At 45.6% G+C, this 15752-nt stretch overlaps 2 protein-coding genes and 1 long non-coding RNA gene across 6 annotated transcripts in view; 2 read left to right on the top strand and 1 right to left on the bottom strand.

Annotated features, from left to right (window-relative positions):
* LOC123774637 (hepatic lectin) overlaps nucleotides 1-4468 on the top strand; it is an 18789-nt gene extending 14321 nt beyond the window's left edge. The window contains exons 4-5 of the mRNA XM_069304026.1: nucleotides 3842-3896; nucleotides 4170-4468. Of these exons, the coding sequence (XP_069160127.1) occupies nucleotides 3842-3896; nucleotides 4170-4338 (224 nt within the window). The 3' untranslated portion in view covers nucleotides 4339-4468. The remainder of the gene's footprint in view (nucleotides 1-3841; nucleotides 3897-4169) is intronic.
* LOC138351909 (uncharacterized) overlaps nucleotides 1-15752 on the bottom strand; it is a 254195-nt gene that overhangs the window by 27176 nt on the left and 211267 nt on the right. Inside the window, exon 3 of one of the 3 annotated variants that reach the window (XR_011222671.1) lies at nucleotides 9610-10078. The exons of the other annotated variants lie outside the window; for them this stretch is intronic. This is a non-coding gene — a long non-coding RNA (uncharacterized lncRNA). Of the gene's footprint in view, nucleotides 1-9609; nucleotides 10079-15752 lie in introns of those variants that run through there. 3 annotated transcript variants of the gene reach the window in all.
* LOC138351907 (macrophage mannose receptor 1-like) overlaps nucleotides 1-15752 on the top strand; it is a 16168-nt gene extending 416 nt beyond the window's left edge. The window contains exons 1-6 of one of the 2 annotated variants that reach the window (XM_069304027.1): nucleotides 8943-9034; nucleotides 9086-9128; nucleotides 9574-9603; nucleotides 11344-11535; nucleotides 13822-13876; nucleotides 15308-15752. In XM_069304027.1, the coding sequence (XP_069160128.1) occupies nucleotides 9095-9128; nucleotides 9574-9603; nucleotides 11344-11535; nucleotides 13822-13876; nucleotides 15308-15476 (480 nt within the window). In that variant the 5' untranslated portion in view covers nucleotides 8943-9034; nucleotides 9086-9094 and the 3' untranslated portion in view covers nucleotides 15477-15752. Of the gene's footprint in view, nucleotides 1-8942; nucleotides 9035-9085; nucleotides 9129-9573; nucleotides 9604-11343; nucleotides 11536-13821; nucleotides 13877-15307 lie in introns of those variants that run through there. The other variant, XM_069304028.1, reaches the window with a different exon arrangement.

Here is a 15752-nt window from a genome sequence, read left to right as displayed (position 1 = left end):
ATTGTAAAAATAAATGCTATTGTGATTTCTGTGTGTATTGAAGTGAGGACGAAGAGGTAGAACTAGTACTCAGATGAATGAAATTTTGTTATTCATGGTCCTGTGGTTGACAATTTGATAAAACATATATAATTTATATTTATATATATAATTTATATATATAATTTATATTTATATATATAATTTATATTTATATATATAATTTATATTTATATATATAATTTATATATATAATTTATATTTATATATATATATATAATATATAATTTTGTATGCATAATTTTACTTAAAAACTAATTTCTTAATTCATATTTCAGCGGCGTTTACGGTGGCCTCCGGTCAAGGTAAGATCTAGCTTTTATTATCAATACCATTACTTTGCACCTTGATTAAATGGTCTCCACGTCTAACGTTCAAGTATCCTCCAAGAACGATAGTATCTATAGTTACTCTGGTTGGAATATACAAAACATAGACTTATCAAAATAAGACCACTTTTTTGTACACAATACATAATGCAGTTCACTTGGGCTTCCTCCACAGTGAACCCGTGTCCATCCGGCTACGAAAACTTGAGCACGGACCCGGTGACGCCCTAGTGCTTCAAGTTCGTCGTCACCAGCAAGGGTTCGTGGGCCGCCATGAGGGCCTTGTGTCAAGCCGATGGGACCGACCTGGCCGAGCCAAAGGGTGACCTCCACAGCAAAGTGCAGCAGTACATCATACTGCACCCAGGTGAGGCAGGGGAAGGATTTCGGATTTGATGTCCGAGGTTTGGAGAGAATGGGTGAGGAAGACGGATGGGGAGGCGAAATTCTGGAAAAGGATTTGGGTGTAGAGAGAGAGAGGAGGCTTGAAAGTTCGGGTGGCTGTCCACCATGGGTTGGCATGAGGTCGTGTGTCTGGTCTTAGCTGGTGTCTGGTTGGAGGGGAGGGTGGGGGGATGGAGGATGACAGGGAAGATGCTGACACTAAAACAGAAGAAAAACTGTCAAAATCATGGGTGGTCATTTTTAATCTACATGGAAGATGCTGAAAGGCCAGGTTCCAAATGTTCACAATAAACTAACAGTTTACTGAAGCAAGATGACCAAGGATACCCGCAGTGTGGACACAGTGAAGAGTTGAGGCGCCGGAGACACGAGCAGAGAACACGGCTCCTCAACCTCCTTTCACCAGATGCAGAAAATATTGTTGGAACACAAGTGAAGGTTTTCATGAGGCAATTGAACAAGTTCCTGCAGAAAGTTCTTTGCCACCCGGGTTGTTATGAACACGAGGGCCTGCGAGCCGCTTCACACAACAGCCTTTCAGATCAAGTTATCACAAGACAAATTTGAGAACTAAAAGGGTAAAAACCGACTACAAGCGAACTACAGGAAAGATTAATGGAGACGAGACTGGACGTGACTATCATGAAAGAAACAAACAAGGTCGAGAGATAGAGAGAGCAGAAGTTAGGCAAAGAAGAAGTACGGATCCTCGATGAAAGTCACCCAAGATGGGACAAACAAGACCAAGGTAGCGACCAAACAACCAGTGGAGGAACCTTTAAGAAAGATCACATTTGTAGACATTAGCAAAAGAGATCCAGATGTCAAGAAAGAGCTGTAGGAAGTGGTCGTTCAGACAGCCACCTCGCAGGAAGGTGCACCAGCCAACTGCTAGAGATGAAAAGAAGATCAATAGTAGAAGGAGAAAGAGGTAGGAGAGAGGGGGGGGGGGGGGAAGAGCTGAAAAAGAGAAGAGGAATATGAGGGACAGATGCTGCGAGAGGGATCTTCTCAAAGGTGTATGTGGAAAGGGAAGACGAAAAAATAATTTCAGGTTTGGCCAGTACAGGAAAGAAACAAATCGACTGGTAAAGAAAATATTTCCAATCGAGGAAATAAAAGTGCCTGTCCTTGGGAAGAACAAATTGCAATATGCAAAAGGTTACAAAGTAGTAGTTTTTTCCAGGGAGCTGCAAACAGAAGAGCGAAGAGACAGCACAAGGAAGGGCAGGAACAGTAAGGAATCAACGTCCTCCAGTTCAATGACCCCAGAGCAGCCATGAACACATTCATCACCTCCTCCAGCATCTCCTACTCCTCGCTACTCACACCATATACACACACTCATCCTTCTCCCAAACTCTGCCTGTCCCCCCTCTGCCAACTACACAATTTTGTATATGGAATTTAAGTTTAACTCGAATCCTCAGCACCTACACTCAGTTTCCCCTCAACTATATATTACCCACACCAGGGAAACAGAGGATAGTGCAGCTTGTAACAGAGATGCAAAGAAGTGCATTTTAGAGTCACGTACGTCAACATAAATGGGATTGCAAACAAGGCAGTCCTATGCAATGAACAGAAAAGGAGAACCTGGATGTAAAGGTACTCACATAAACGAAACTCTCAGGTATCACAAATGCTGTATTCCCTCAAGACGACCATGCTGTAAGAGGAATGAGAAGATAAGACATCTGAGGAGTTGTTAGTCCCAGAGCCAGCCAAGGCTCTGGGACTATGGCTCTTAAACATGGCGGATTTACAGTTTGGAGGTTAACTGGAACAAAAACGATGGCAAGTCCTTAATTACTAATGGCACTGCCATACATCACAACAAAATGACAAGATTCAGGCAGGAGTAAGACAAAAACCAGAGAACAGCTGTTGTTATCATAGTAAGAGCTGCCTCAATTACAAATAGGAATGGCTCCATGGCTTTTTAATCATGGGGAATTTCAGCCCTGTAAAGACTGACTGGGAGAAGAGGGAACTCTACTGAAATACCGATATATGTAGAGCTAAACTAAGCGAGACAAGAGACGACTTCATAGTTCCCTTCAAGAATGTGCTGGCATGTAAACAGGGCTGCAATTTTCGGAGACAAGATCAGGAGGCAGACGACAGTAAAGTGGATACTGTAAGAAAATGAGTTTCAATATAAAATGCTGGGAACCAGCCGACAAATCTGCACCTGTCCAAAATGAGGAAATTGGAAGATATTGGACCAACCCATAGTTTAACCAAGGATGCAAGGACAAAATAAGCAAGCACGAGGAACAGAACAACGAATATAAAGGGGGGTACCACAGGGCCAGAAATTAGTGCCTTCGAGTGAGAATATAAACAAAGATCTTTTGAGAACGACATTACAGAAAAACCAAACATAAGTTGCTTCTCTGACATATCAGAACAAGAGTAATAGAACAACAGGAGAAGAAACTAAGGGTAGGAGATCGTCAATTCACCGATAATGACAATGAACTGCGTGAGAAACCCTACAAGCTACAGAAACCCTCCAGCTCCTCACAATGCTGCAACTTCCGGAACTGGCAGGAGCTGTCAATAGAGTACAATAGAGTACAGATGCACTTGGTGCTCACAAGAGTTCTCTATGGAAGCGGTTGATTTGATCGATTCCAGGGTGGGTGATTTTTTGAATAAATTACCGGGTAAGATTTGACATTGGATCGCTGGAGTGTTTCAAGCGTAGGTTAGACATATATGGGCAAGTTTGGGTTGATATAAATAGGAGCCACTCGTATGGGCCAATTTGCTCTGTAGTTTCTGTTATCTTTATGTTCAGTACTATCCGGTGTCGGATGGATTTAACTACAGGAACTGTGGTTTTAGGAAAGGTATTTACAGATATTTTAGTCTAGCATTACGGACATTTTACACGTCAACGCTGAATGGAACTAAAACATTTCCACAGTTTTGTTTGGAGGTAAACTGTACATATTATATAAGCATATACATATTATATATCCCCCACTCTCTCCAGCACATTTAATTGTTTATATTAATATTTATCTACAGATAACTTTAATACATAATCCACTTTTCAGATCTCCAGGACGAAGGTTTCTGGATAGGAGGAACTGACGAAGGCCACGAGGGAATGTGAGTAACATGCTACTTCTTGGCGTTCCTGAAGGTCCTCTCCTCTCCCCCAACCTTACCCTGAGGTGCTTCCGGGGCTTAGCGTCCCCGCGGCCCGGTCGTCGACCAGGCCTCTTCTCTCCTTTTCCCCACCTTCTCCATCAATCCCATGTTATCAATCCCTATATATATATATATATATCAGAGTTCACAAATATTCCCTCTATTTCTACTCTTTCAATTTCGTGTTTTTTTCACAAACTCTCGCTCTTGTAATTATAATTGACTTTGCAGCTGGACTTGGGAAAGCGATGGGGTGGAGATGGAGATGGGGTACCCCGACTGGTACTCGGGACAACCAGACGGGGGCTACGACGCTAACTACGCCTGCTTGTACCCTCCTGAATTCCTCTTCCACAGTTGTGACAACGATATTAAGATCTACGCTCTCTGCCAGATTTAAATCTGGATCTCTCAGAGAGAGAGAGAGAGAGAGAGAGAGAGAGAGAGAGAGAGAGAGAGAGAGAGAGAGAGAGAGAGAGAGAGAGAGAGAGAGAGAGAGAGAGCGAGAGAGAGAGAGAAAGTGTGTGTAATTACCTAGTGTAGCTACAGGATGAGAGCTAAGCTCGTGGTGTCCCGTCTTCCCAATACTCTTTATCGTATAGTGCTTGGTTAAACGCTTGGTGTGTGTGTGTGTGTGTGTGTGTGTGTGTGTGTGTGTGTGTGTGTGTGTATGTGTGTATGTGTGTGTGTGTGTGTGTGTGTGTGTGTGTGTGTGTGTGTGTGTGTGTGTGTGTAAAATTGGAAGTGTCAAATTGTTGTACAGGTATTGTAAGAATTTCCAGCGACTCCTGTATGAAAGCACTTGTATGGGAGAAGTAACAACCAGCAGAGGGACAGATGTTGTCACAGGTGGAATACAACTTCACTACAGGTGTCTCCAGCAGTTTAGTTTGTACGGGGATGTAGATGACAACGTGTAAAGTGTGTGGGCAGCCAAGTACACACGCTACGACTACACCCTTACATCTTACACCGTGTGAAAACTGACCCATTTAGAGTTAATTCTAAAAATAAGTTACATGAAATAAATCATTTTAAATAATAAATACTGCATCAGAAATTCGTGAACTATATCCATATGTCGCTTCTAGCAGATGGAGAAAATTTTATGAAAGCATAAACAAATTATTATTAGTTACTGTTTATTAATAATATAAAATAATTGTCAATATTGTAGTAGTAGGCATCCATCAGTCTCAGGAGACTATGTGTTGCGCTCTGGTTGTCGGTCTGGAGTGGATACTCCAGGGCGCAAAGCCAGGGTAGGTTGATATGGTGGAGAAGCTGTTACCCAAGCAGCAGGTCCCCCCCCACTTTCCACGGCGCCGAAAGTCTCCAATGGAAAGGCAAACCGCCAATACGATTTTTTCCATCGCCGTCGCAGGAACTGATGTTTACAAGTATTACCAAAATGACTTCTTGAGATTATCTTGAGATGATTTCGGGGCTTTAGTGTCCCCGCGGCCCAGTCCTCGACCAGGCCTCCACCCCTAGGAAGCAGCCCGTGACAGCTGACTAACACCCAGGTACCTATTTTACTGCTAGGTAACAGGGGCATAGGGTTAAAGAAACTCTGCCCATTGCTTCTCGCCGGCGCCTGGGATTGAACCCAGGACCACAGGATCACAAGTCCAAGACTTGTGCGCAGATCGATTACAAAGCTAACGTAAACTGCCCGCTGAGGTAGTTTATGCCTTCTGTTAATCGTCTTGTTCTACAGCCACGATCTTCACTACATGACCCAGACTTGCTGGTGATGGAGCCCCTCTCGCCAAGTGCGGGACGTCCTACACTCACTTTCCTAAAGTATCGATCATTTAGTCTTGTTACGGTGCCCTCTCCTATTTCTTTCGTTTGCCGGCTTAAAGAGTCATATCAGCTCTCCCTACTGATTCTCTGAGGTTCAGGGAGTCTAATGATATATGTGGCGACCAGACCGGCTGCCATTTAATGGAAGGAGGTTATATTATAAGTTGTAAATAAAGGAAAATTGGCGCCCTGTTATAAAATGAAACAGTATCCCCTACGGCAGATATGACCTTTTGGAAGGGAGACAAGCCGATCGCGGATTGGCCGACGTAGGTCGCGGGCGACAAATCAGGGCCCGCCATGACGTCACCGAGTGCCCCGGGCGGCGCCAACGTCAGAGTTGTACTGACCGTGGAAGCGACAGGACGCGCCTCGGTCTGCTCTCAGGGATTGGAGGCTCTGCAAGCCTTGTTCAGTGGATTGAGCTGGCCTGCGCAGCCTACCACCGTTATTGGAGACCCTGCGCTTCTGGGAAGCAAAAGAGGAACCAAGTTCAGTGAGCAGAGAAGTGCCCAAACTTGGAAAATAGTCGGCGACGACGCTGGGCGGCGCCGCTGGCTGGACGTTGAGGTCTGGAAGGTGGGCGAGCAAGCTAGCTGTGACTGGGGTCACATCCACTGAGAATCTTTGAAGGACGACACCGTGCCTAGGACAAGGAGCGACGCCCTGTGGGAGAGGCGAGTGTGGGGAAAAAATAGTGATTAGCTCAGCGCCCATCGATGAACCAGGATTGGGGCAGCTGAATCTCAGGGATTGGAACGGCGACGACGCGAAGGCTTCACGACACCTGAGGACCTGTGGAACGCCCTGGATCGTCGAGGATCGACCCAAGGAAGCGTGGGAACCTCACACCATCGAGGGACAGGCGTCGTGAGCCAGGAGTGTAAGGTAGATCATTTTTCCCTCCCATTACCCCTTGTATGAGTAGGCTAGTTAGGCCACAATATTTACTCGTGTATGTGGCAGCAAGACTTTATTACTTTAATAGTAGAGTAGGCTGCAAGGCAGCTTGTGTCCAGGACTGTCAGAGAGGACAGTGTGTATGGATGGCAGGACAGTGAAGAAGAGGTGCCGACGTGGTGAAGAGGCCCTCCTGTGAGAGTGTGAGACTCCGGTCTTCCTGCCCATTTGAAGGAGTGTTGGAGGTCGTGGAAGAAGAGGCTGACGATATCCAGACTTATTATCCATATTCCCATATTCATGTATTACTTGTGATTGTGTGTGTGTGTTCATGTAATTTGCGTCAGTAAATCCACACATTTTATTACTGTGTTTGAGTGTGCCTCCATTTGTGATTTTCTCTATGAGCATACATTTCTGGCTACAAACGATATATGATACACCCACTGAACTGCATTGCTGGGGTGCAGATATAATAACCCAGCTGGCGACCTTGCTAAGAGGAAGATAGAGAAGACAGGCGGGAAAGGAGTTCCTGCAACCTTTTTTTGTCTGGCAGGCAAGACTCAGGGAGGTTATGGTTATAGGTAAGCCTGAGTCTTCCTTCACTCCCCCACGGGTCTAGGCCGGAACTGTTAACAGCAGTTTCCCCGTGGTTGACTGAAGGGCTTCCAGGGTGAATCAGTGGCACCCCTTTGTGGTGGAAGCAAAGACCTGCGGAGGTGGGCATTGTTGGTCCTATCTTGTGTGACCAAGGAGACTCCGGTGAATCCAGGGAGTCGGAGGGGCTGAGTATTTGGGCCCTTTGAGCCCCTAGCAGCCGAGTGTTAGCAGAGCCCCGGACCGCCCACCCCCACGTGACAGTCTGAATTCTAAAGCTCGACTCAAGAAATAAAGATCAGAATCCAGTGATAACCTTGAAGTGCAACTTGTCATCAGTACTGACGAAAGCTTGTTAATCCACCAGATAATCAGGGGGGGGGGAGGGTGTTATGAATTAAAACCATTTTCGAAGGTGATGATCTGACTGTTCTCAACCTGTGCTTCACTCCCATACTATCCTCTAACATCATCTCCATTACGGCTTCAAACACGTACCCCAAATACAAATAAGAGTCAACAGAACCTAAACACCTAAGCTAGCTTCGGCTTCTAATTATATATAATCAATTTATATTTAAATGAACGAATGAGTGTTTGGGGTGAGGTAGAGCGTGGAGGACGGGCGTGGAGGACGGGCGTGGAGGACGGGCTGGGACACTGCCACCCGCACCCACTCACCTGTTGCGTGGTGCAAGCTGGAGCAACACCGACCTAACACTGTTCCCAGGGTTGAAGTGGGCTGCTCTGGGAAAACTGTCACATGATTCACACTATTTGTCAACACAATGATAAAACTGAATCATGTTATGTCGGCAAGAGAAGATTTTTTTTATTCACGTTAATATTTGTAAGTAAAGTTGAAGGGTGAGTAGGCAAGACCACTGTAAGCATGATTCTAAGTTTATTACTAATTTAACGTCAGTATACCTTCCGTTAATGAAATGTCAAGCTCTCATAACTGAATTATTATTCCGGATCAACACACATGGACAAAATGTTACAACTGTCCCATCCCAAATCCTTATCCTGACCCCTTCCATGTGCTATATATAGTCCTAATGGCTTGGCGCTTTCTCCTGATATTTCCTTTCCGTTCAGGAGTGACCCCACAAGAGTCTACCACGTGTCAGGCTACGGTTACGTGGTTAGAGGCGTCAGGTGTAAGAAAGTTTGCCCAAACGTCTCGTCCTGCCCGGGAATCAAATCCAGGACCGATCCATTGTGGAGTATTCTAGGGAAGGTACCACAATCTCCTCTACCCAATCTTCACTATACACAGTCTGGTGAAGATTATGTTGACGATCTTCACTCAGATGCTCAGTTTAGGCGTTCCACTTAAGCCCCATTCCTGGTTCACAAGGCCTGGCGTACAGCTGTGGTGGTAGAAGCCGATGAGGGCTTCCTTATGAGAGCTTCTATCAGCTTCCAACACCACCATCACCAGAGCCGTACGCCAGGCCGTGGGAACCCGGGAAAGGCTTCAGTGGAGCGCCTAAACTCCTTCCTGTGGGGGAAGATCGTCTGGAGTGAGGATCCTGTGTAGTGACTATGTACAGTGCTGATGACTGTCAGTCAAGGGGTGATGTACTGCACGAAATTCGGGCTCAAGGACACTGCTTGAGAGAGGGGTAGTGGGGGGGGGGGGAGGTTCCCCTAGTGTTCACCTTGGGGCAACGACTGGTATATAACCCAGACTGTTTGGGCTATTGGGCTGTCACACACTCCACCCTCCACGGTCCTCAACACAACACCAGCGGCAACACCAGTGGGAAGCAGCAGCAGCAGCAGCAGCAGCAGCAGCAGCAGCAGCAGCAGCAGCAGCAACAGCAGCAGCAACACTCGTCATGAAGAGAGCAGCGACTGTGGCTCTTGCCTTTGGTAGAGGAGACTCGTTAACTGTCATCTGTGGAGCGGCAGGCTTGTGTTGGTGTTCAGTACTGGGGGAAAAGTGTCAGGTGTGGAGCGGCAGGCTTGTGTTGGTGTTCAGTACTGGGGGAGAAGTGTCAGGTGTGGAGCGGCAGGCTTGTGTTGGTGTTCAGTACTGGGGGAGAAGTGTCAGGAGTGGAGCGGCAGGCTTGTGTTGGTGTTCAGTACTGGGGGAGAAGTGTCAGGTGTGGAGCGGCAGGCTTGTGTTGGTGTTCAGTACTGGGGGAGAAGTGTCAGGTGTGGAGGAAGGGGGGGGGGGGTGGATCAAAACCATCCATTTTTGGAACGTCTCTAAATCCATCACCATCTAAATGTCTCAAAACATGATATAGTGTCAAAAGTGCTGATATAGTGATATATAATTTTACTTGTATACTAATTTACCGACATTTTTCAGCGGCGGCGCTCACTGTTGCCTCCTGTCAAGGTAAGATCTAGTGGCTGAAATTTGTGTGTGACAACTATGGTTTATGTCGTGAACATGTCTGCGTCCACCAGTGGGATTTACCTGTTCCAATGTTCAGAACAATGGTTGTTTTACTGTGTGCATTAATTATGCATATATTAGGGATTATTTGGTTAGCTTTGATGATCCTCACTCCTAACTGGGAGTGAGTGATCATCATTGAGTGAGTAGCATTGGGAGTGATAACAATGAACTCTGGTCCGATTCTCACCTGGGCCACACCTCCACCTGGGCCACACCGCCACCTGGGCCACACCTCCACCTGGGCCACACCGCCACCTGGGCCACACCTCCACCTGGGCCACACCGCCACCTGGGCCACACCGCCACCTGGGCCACACCTCCACCTGGGCCACACCGCCACCTGGGCCACACCGCCACCTGGGCCACACCGCCACCTGGGCCACACCGCCACCAGGGCCACACTCCGAACTATCTGGAAATGAGTGCAATGATTCCATTGACTGGTGTTGCCATATTCTTCCACTGAAGTCCTCATCGTCACCCTAAAGAAAATATTGAGCTGCTAAGGCGGCCGTCGAAAGAAAGAATCTTACACAAGAGTCATCAGCACTCTTCTGCCGCCTGTGTAAGAAAGGTGTAAGACTTAGTGGGCCAGCCAGAGGCTCAGGGCCCGCGCACTAACATCAGAGCATAAAGGAAGGCGGCAATAGTGACCACTTCAATATGAGGATCCGTCTTAAGAACATGTACAAGTCTTTAGGAACCATTGTAATGATATCGTCCACTATCGGCATCAATGAGTAGCATTAATGTTTATCCAGCCCCCATATAGTAACAGTGCTTATCCAGCCCCCATATAGTAACAGTGCTTATCCAGCCCCCATATAGTAACAGTGCTTATCCAGCCCCCATATAGTAACAGTGCTTATCCAGCCCCCATATAGTAACAGTGCTTATCCAGCCCCCATATAGTAACAGTGCTTATCCAGCCCCCATATAGTAACAGTGCTTATCCAGCCCCCATATAGTAACTGCTTATCCAGCCCCCATATAGTAACAGTGCTTATCCAGCCCCCATATAGTAACTGCTTATCCAGCCCCCATATAGTAACAGTGCTTATCCAGCCCCCATATAGTAACAGTGCTTATCCAGCCCCCATATAGTAACAGTGCTTATCCAGCCCCCATATAGTAACAGTGCTTATCCAGCCCCCATATAGTAACAGTGCTTATCCAGCCCCCATATAGTAACAGTGCTTATCCAGCCCCCATATAGTAACAGTGCTTATCCAGCCCCATATAGTAACAGTGCTTATCCAGCCCCCATATAGTAACAGTGCTTATCCAGCCCCCATATAGTAACAGTGCTTATCCAGCCCCCATATAGTAACAGTGCTTATCCAGCCCCCATATAGTAACAGTGCTTATCCAGCCCCCATATAGTAACAGTGCTTATCCAGCCCCCATATAGTAACAGTGCTTATCCAGCCCCCATATAGTAACAGTGCTTATCCAGCCCCCATATAGTAACAGTGCTTATCCAGCCCCCATATAGTAACAGTGCTTATCCAGCCCCCATATAGTAACAGTGCTTATCCAGCCCCCATATAGTAACAGTGCTTATCCAGCCCCATATAGTAACAGTGCTCATCAACACTCGCCACAGTGCAGTTTATGCTGTAGCATTACGCAACTCTCACCACTGTACGTAACGGTTCCTTTTGGCTCCCTTTCCAGTGAACCCGTGTCCTTTCCCTTACGAGAACTTCGGCACGGACCCGATGTCGCCCATGTGTATAAAGTTCTACATGACGGAGAAGGGGTCGTGGGACCACATGAGGGCCCTGTGTCGGGCTGAAGGGGCCGACCTGGCCGATCTGAGGAACGGTCTTCATAACTATGTGTACCAGTACATCATGCAGCATCCAGGTGAGACCATTCCTCACGCCGCCTCTCCTGAGATACGATGTACACACACACACACACACACACAGACACACACAGGCAAGGAGTTGGCAAATGGAATGCATTAGGAAGTGATGTGGTGGAGGCTGACGCCATACACAGTTTCAAGTGTAGATATGATAGAGCCCAATAGGCTCAGGAATCTGTACACCTGTTGACTGACAGTTGAGAGGCGGCACCAAAGAGCCAGAGCTCAACCCCCGCAAACACAACTAGGTGAGTACACAGGTGGTGGGAAGATGACAGGGTAGGTATGGAAAATGGAAAGCAGTTTACAAGAGATATATCAGAATGACACAGCAAACCATACTATTCTTCCAAGCCAAGATATACAGCCAAGATATACTTCGGCATATTTGTTATCTGGCTTGAAAATGCTTGACTAAACGATAACAAAATAAAAAGACAAGAATTATCCCTGTAAGCCCATATATAGAGTTTTTTAAACCAGTATTTTGTTCTACATTTGTTATATAATTTAAAATCATTGCTGCCGGGATCTTTCCCATGGTGGTGTCAAGCAGTAAGTACTCTATCCTCCTCTTCTAATATTGGTACAACGTTAACTACCCTCCAGGCTACAGGGACAACACTTGCTCCTATTCATTTATCTAGATGGATGAATCCTGGTGTGTCCAGACTCTCTCCCTTCCATCCCATGTTTCAGTGAGTGCTATTATGGCTTGACTTTTCAGTACACACACCAGTTCTCTGAGGTCATTAATCTTGTTCTTTAGACTTCTAGTATTCTTATGATATACTGGAAGACACCATTTTTGTGCTGTTTTACAAAGAACATTTTTCCTTCATTTTGACTAGAACGACGTGGCTCGAAATAGCAATAACAAGAAATATTTTCCCATTTTCTGAACTGACTTACTCTCTCATTAAGCAGCGGATGGGTATGCAGGTGTAAGGAAAGATTCCCACACTATGTCCTACAACTATGGCAAAACAGCCACTCATTATCAGAGATGAACTCGGCCCTCACAGTCACGCTGTTTTACAATACAAGACTAACAATTATTCGTTAATAAGTCTCAACTTCACTGCCAACTCCTTGTCTTGGCTCACCACACATGACAGTGACACTTCCCTTATGTCTAGTGCTGCCTTATTTTTGTCCAAGAACTCTTATTATTATTATTATTATTATTATTATTAATAATAATAATAATAATAATAATAATAATAATAAAAAAAAAAATAATGAACACATTTGGGTACATCTGCATTTATGCAGCTGCCCTAGACTATATGAAGGGGAGTACAGTGTGTCAAAAAACTAGCTACGTGATGCTAAAAATCCCCATCACACAGAATGGTTAGTCATACAGAGGCATGTGATGAGTAGTCTGCACTGAGACTCTGGGTGCATTATGAGGATATCATCATCAACACAAGAGTGAATAAAGTAATTACAAAGCTCCAGATACCTCATGCCAACGGATTTGAAAGGTCTAATAACTGGGGATTCGGCGATTTAGTGTGGGAGATCATGCCCCAGTTCCTGCTCACAGAGTTTGCACCTGGAGTGCTCAGGATTGGGAGATATTATATGTGGTTTGACGTCTCCATCACCATCTACTTCGAGTCTGAGGCGTTTTCTTGACAAGGCTGGACATGTCTTGGTGTTCACCATGGCCAAGACCACACCTGAAGCACACACCTCCAGCGCTTGAGCTGGAGACACCCAGCAAGAAAGCTTGAACGTGGTGGGCACAAGAGTCAGAGGGGAGGGGCGCCAGACTAGCCAACACGACCAAGGTTGTGGCGTTGAATCCTCTCCGTGAATCCTAATGATTTAACCTATTCCTAAATCTAGTACTTTGTTTAGTACTTCGGGTGTTTATGAAGTACAGTGGCGCTGTGGCGCCTGGTGCTAGCCGGCTATGGGGTACACTGGCACCTTGTACCACGTCCAGCTGGCTATGGGGTACACCGGCACCTTGTACCACGTCTAGCCGACTATGGAGTACACCGGCACCTTGTACCACGTCCAGCTGGCTATGGGGTACACCGGCACCTTGTACCACGTCCAGCTGGCTATGGGGTACACCGGCACCTGGTGCCAGGCAGAGTTAGCCACACGAGCTGTATTCTTAAAAGAAGCGGCATTCGCCGTCTCGCATTAATAATTGGCAACCGAAACAATACAGCAGTTTAGTTTAAAGACTAAAATAGATCTTCGTTTAATTTCGTCCATTATAATTCTACAGATAAACTTTAATATATAATCCAAACTTTCAGATCTCCAGGACGAAGGTTTCTGGATAGGAGGAAAGGACGAAGACCACGAGGGAATGTAAGTAACACGCTACTCACTGTTCCTGAAGGTCACACACACGTTATGTGACTTGAAGTAATTTTCTTAATTTGACAGATATGATCGACCTGTAAGAGAATCACAAGGATTTTCGGGCATCGGTGGTCTTTCTTTAATTTCAGAAGTAGTTTATAAACCCTGTGAAAAAAATTGATTTGATCACAGTCGATCAAGAGTCAGAGCCGAGCCGCCATGACTCGGGGTACAAGCTGTGTCATTACAAGGTGGCAGACCTACAATAATAATAATAATAATAATAATAATAATAATAATAATAATAATAATAATAATAATAATAATAATAATAATAATAATAATAATAATAATAACAACAACAATAACAATAATAATAATAATAGAGAAAATCCTCCAGGGCTGTGAGGTGGGCCCAAAACTTCGGCCAAGGCGTTGTCAGTCGTGTACTCTACCACTGGACCACCATAACTTATGGAGTACGTCGACTGGTAATGCCTTGGTCGTAGGTTCGCGCCCACCTCACAGCCCTCCCAGCTAAACATCCCCTGCCCCCCCCCTCCTACTGACTCTGACGTTTAGCAGGGTAGGATGGGAGGAATGCAAGCAGTGGAAGGGACGGGAACTATCAGGAGAGCGCGTCAAGCTATTATGACTATATAGCACTTGGAAGGAGTCAGGATTAGGATTGGTACGGGATAAGGGGGGGTGTGGTGTCTAAGCACTTGGACGGCCGGGGATTGAACGCCGACCTGCAAGAAGCGAGACCGTCGCTCTACCGTCCAGCCCACGTGGTTGTGAAAGCCGAGGAGGTCATTTCAGTTAACCGCTACTATAGAATTCATTAGTTTATTAGTCAAATATCTACATAATCTTAGTAAATATAAAGATCTAATATAGCAAATAATATAACATCTAATCCTAAAAAAAAGTGGCTGAAAGCCAGATGGTTGGGGCCGGCCTGGCCCAACTTGGTATGATGATTACGGTTACGTGTGTGCCACTGAACCCCACAACGAGGCTGGCACTGGCTAATGGCTCTTTACTAACTACACTAACAATAACAAATTAAAATGTACTTTTCTAACAATACCATAAAACATTATGCCCTGATCTCGGGAAAATTACCGAATATTCTACACATGATACTCTGCCCTTAGCAGAGGAAATTCCTTTCAATGATGTCAATTTTGATGACGTTAATGCCACCGTGGCTCCACCCCCACACAGTCCCAGTCTACACAACTGATGATTTTTCTGCCACAGCCTGATACATACCGACACACGTGACACCCGCCCTCCTATCTAGGACAACACAAGACAAACAACGCATCTACCAATCTTGACATATGTAAGTAAACTGGAGGACAGGAGCTTCCTCCACCTAACCCACACATCTCTACCTCTTCCTGCGGTAACTCTGACTCTCCCCCGCAGCTGGACGTGGGTCAGTGATGGCGGAGATATGGACATTTTTAGCCCGGACTGGTACCCGGGCCAGCCCGATGGAGGCTTGGACCAGAACTTCGCCTGCATCTACACTCCAGACTTCTACTACCACAGCTGCGCAAACAATATCCTCATCTACGCTCTCTGCCAGATTTAATTCTGAAATATACGATTTAAAACTGTTCGAAAATTTTTGTTATGCAGAATGTTTTTTTGTATTACGTCTTCCAAATTGTGGCAAATATTCCAACGAAATCTTAACTAATTAATACATATTAATCACTATGTTATCAGCAAAACTGCTCAGGAATAATAACTTCTGGATTTTTTCCCCACATCGTGATTGGTTATAAGATGGAAAACAATGGAAAGTTTTATGACTAATTTGTTCAATTAAGTATTTTTTGCTTCCTAATAAAATCTCATGACGGAA

The sequence above is a fragment of the Procambarus clarkii genome, chromosome 51, assembly GCF_040958095.1.
Source record: "Procambarus clarkii isolate CNS0578487 chromosome 51, FALCON_Pclarkii_2.0, whole genome shotgun sequence".
In the NCBI taxonomy this organism is placed as follows: domain Eukaryota; kingdom Metazoa; phylum Arthropoda; class Malacostraca; order Decapoda; family Cambaridae; genus Procambarus; species Procambarus clarkii.
Note: the sequence above shows the minus strand (reverse complement) of the source record. Positions and strands in the feature narration are given on the sequence as shown.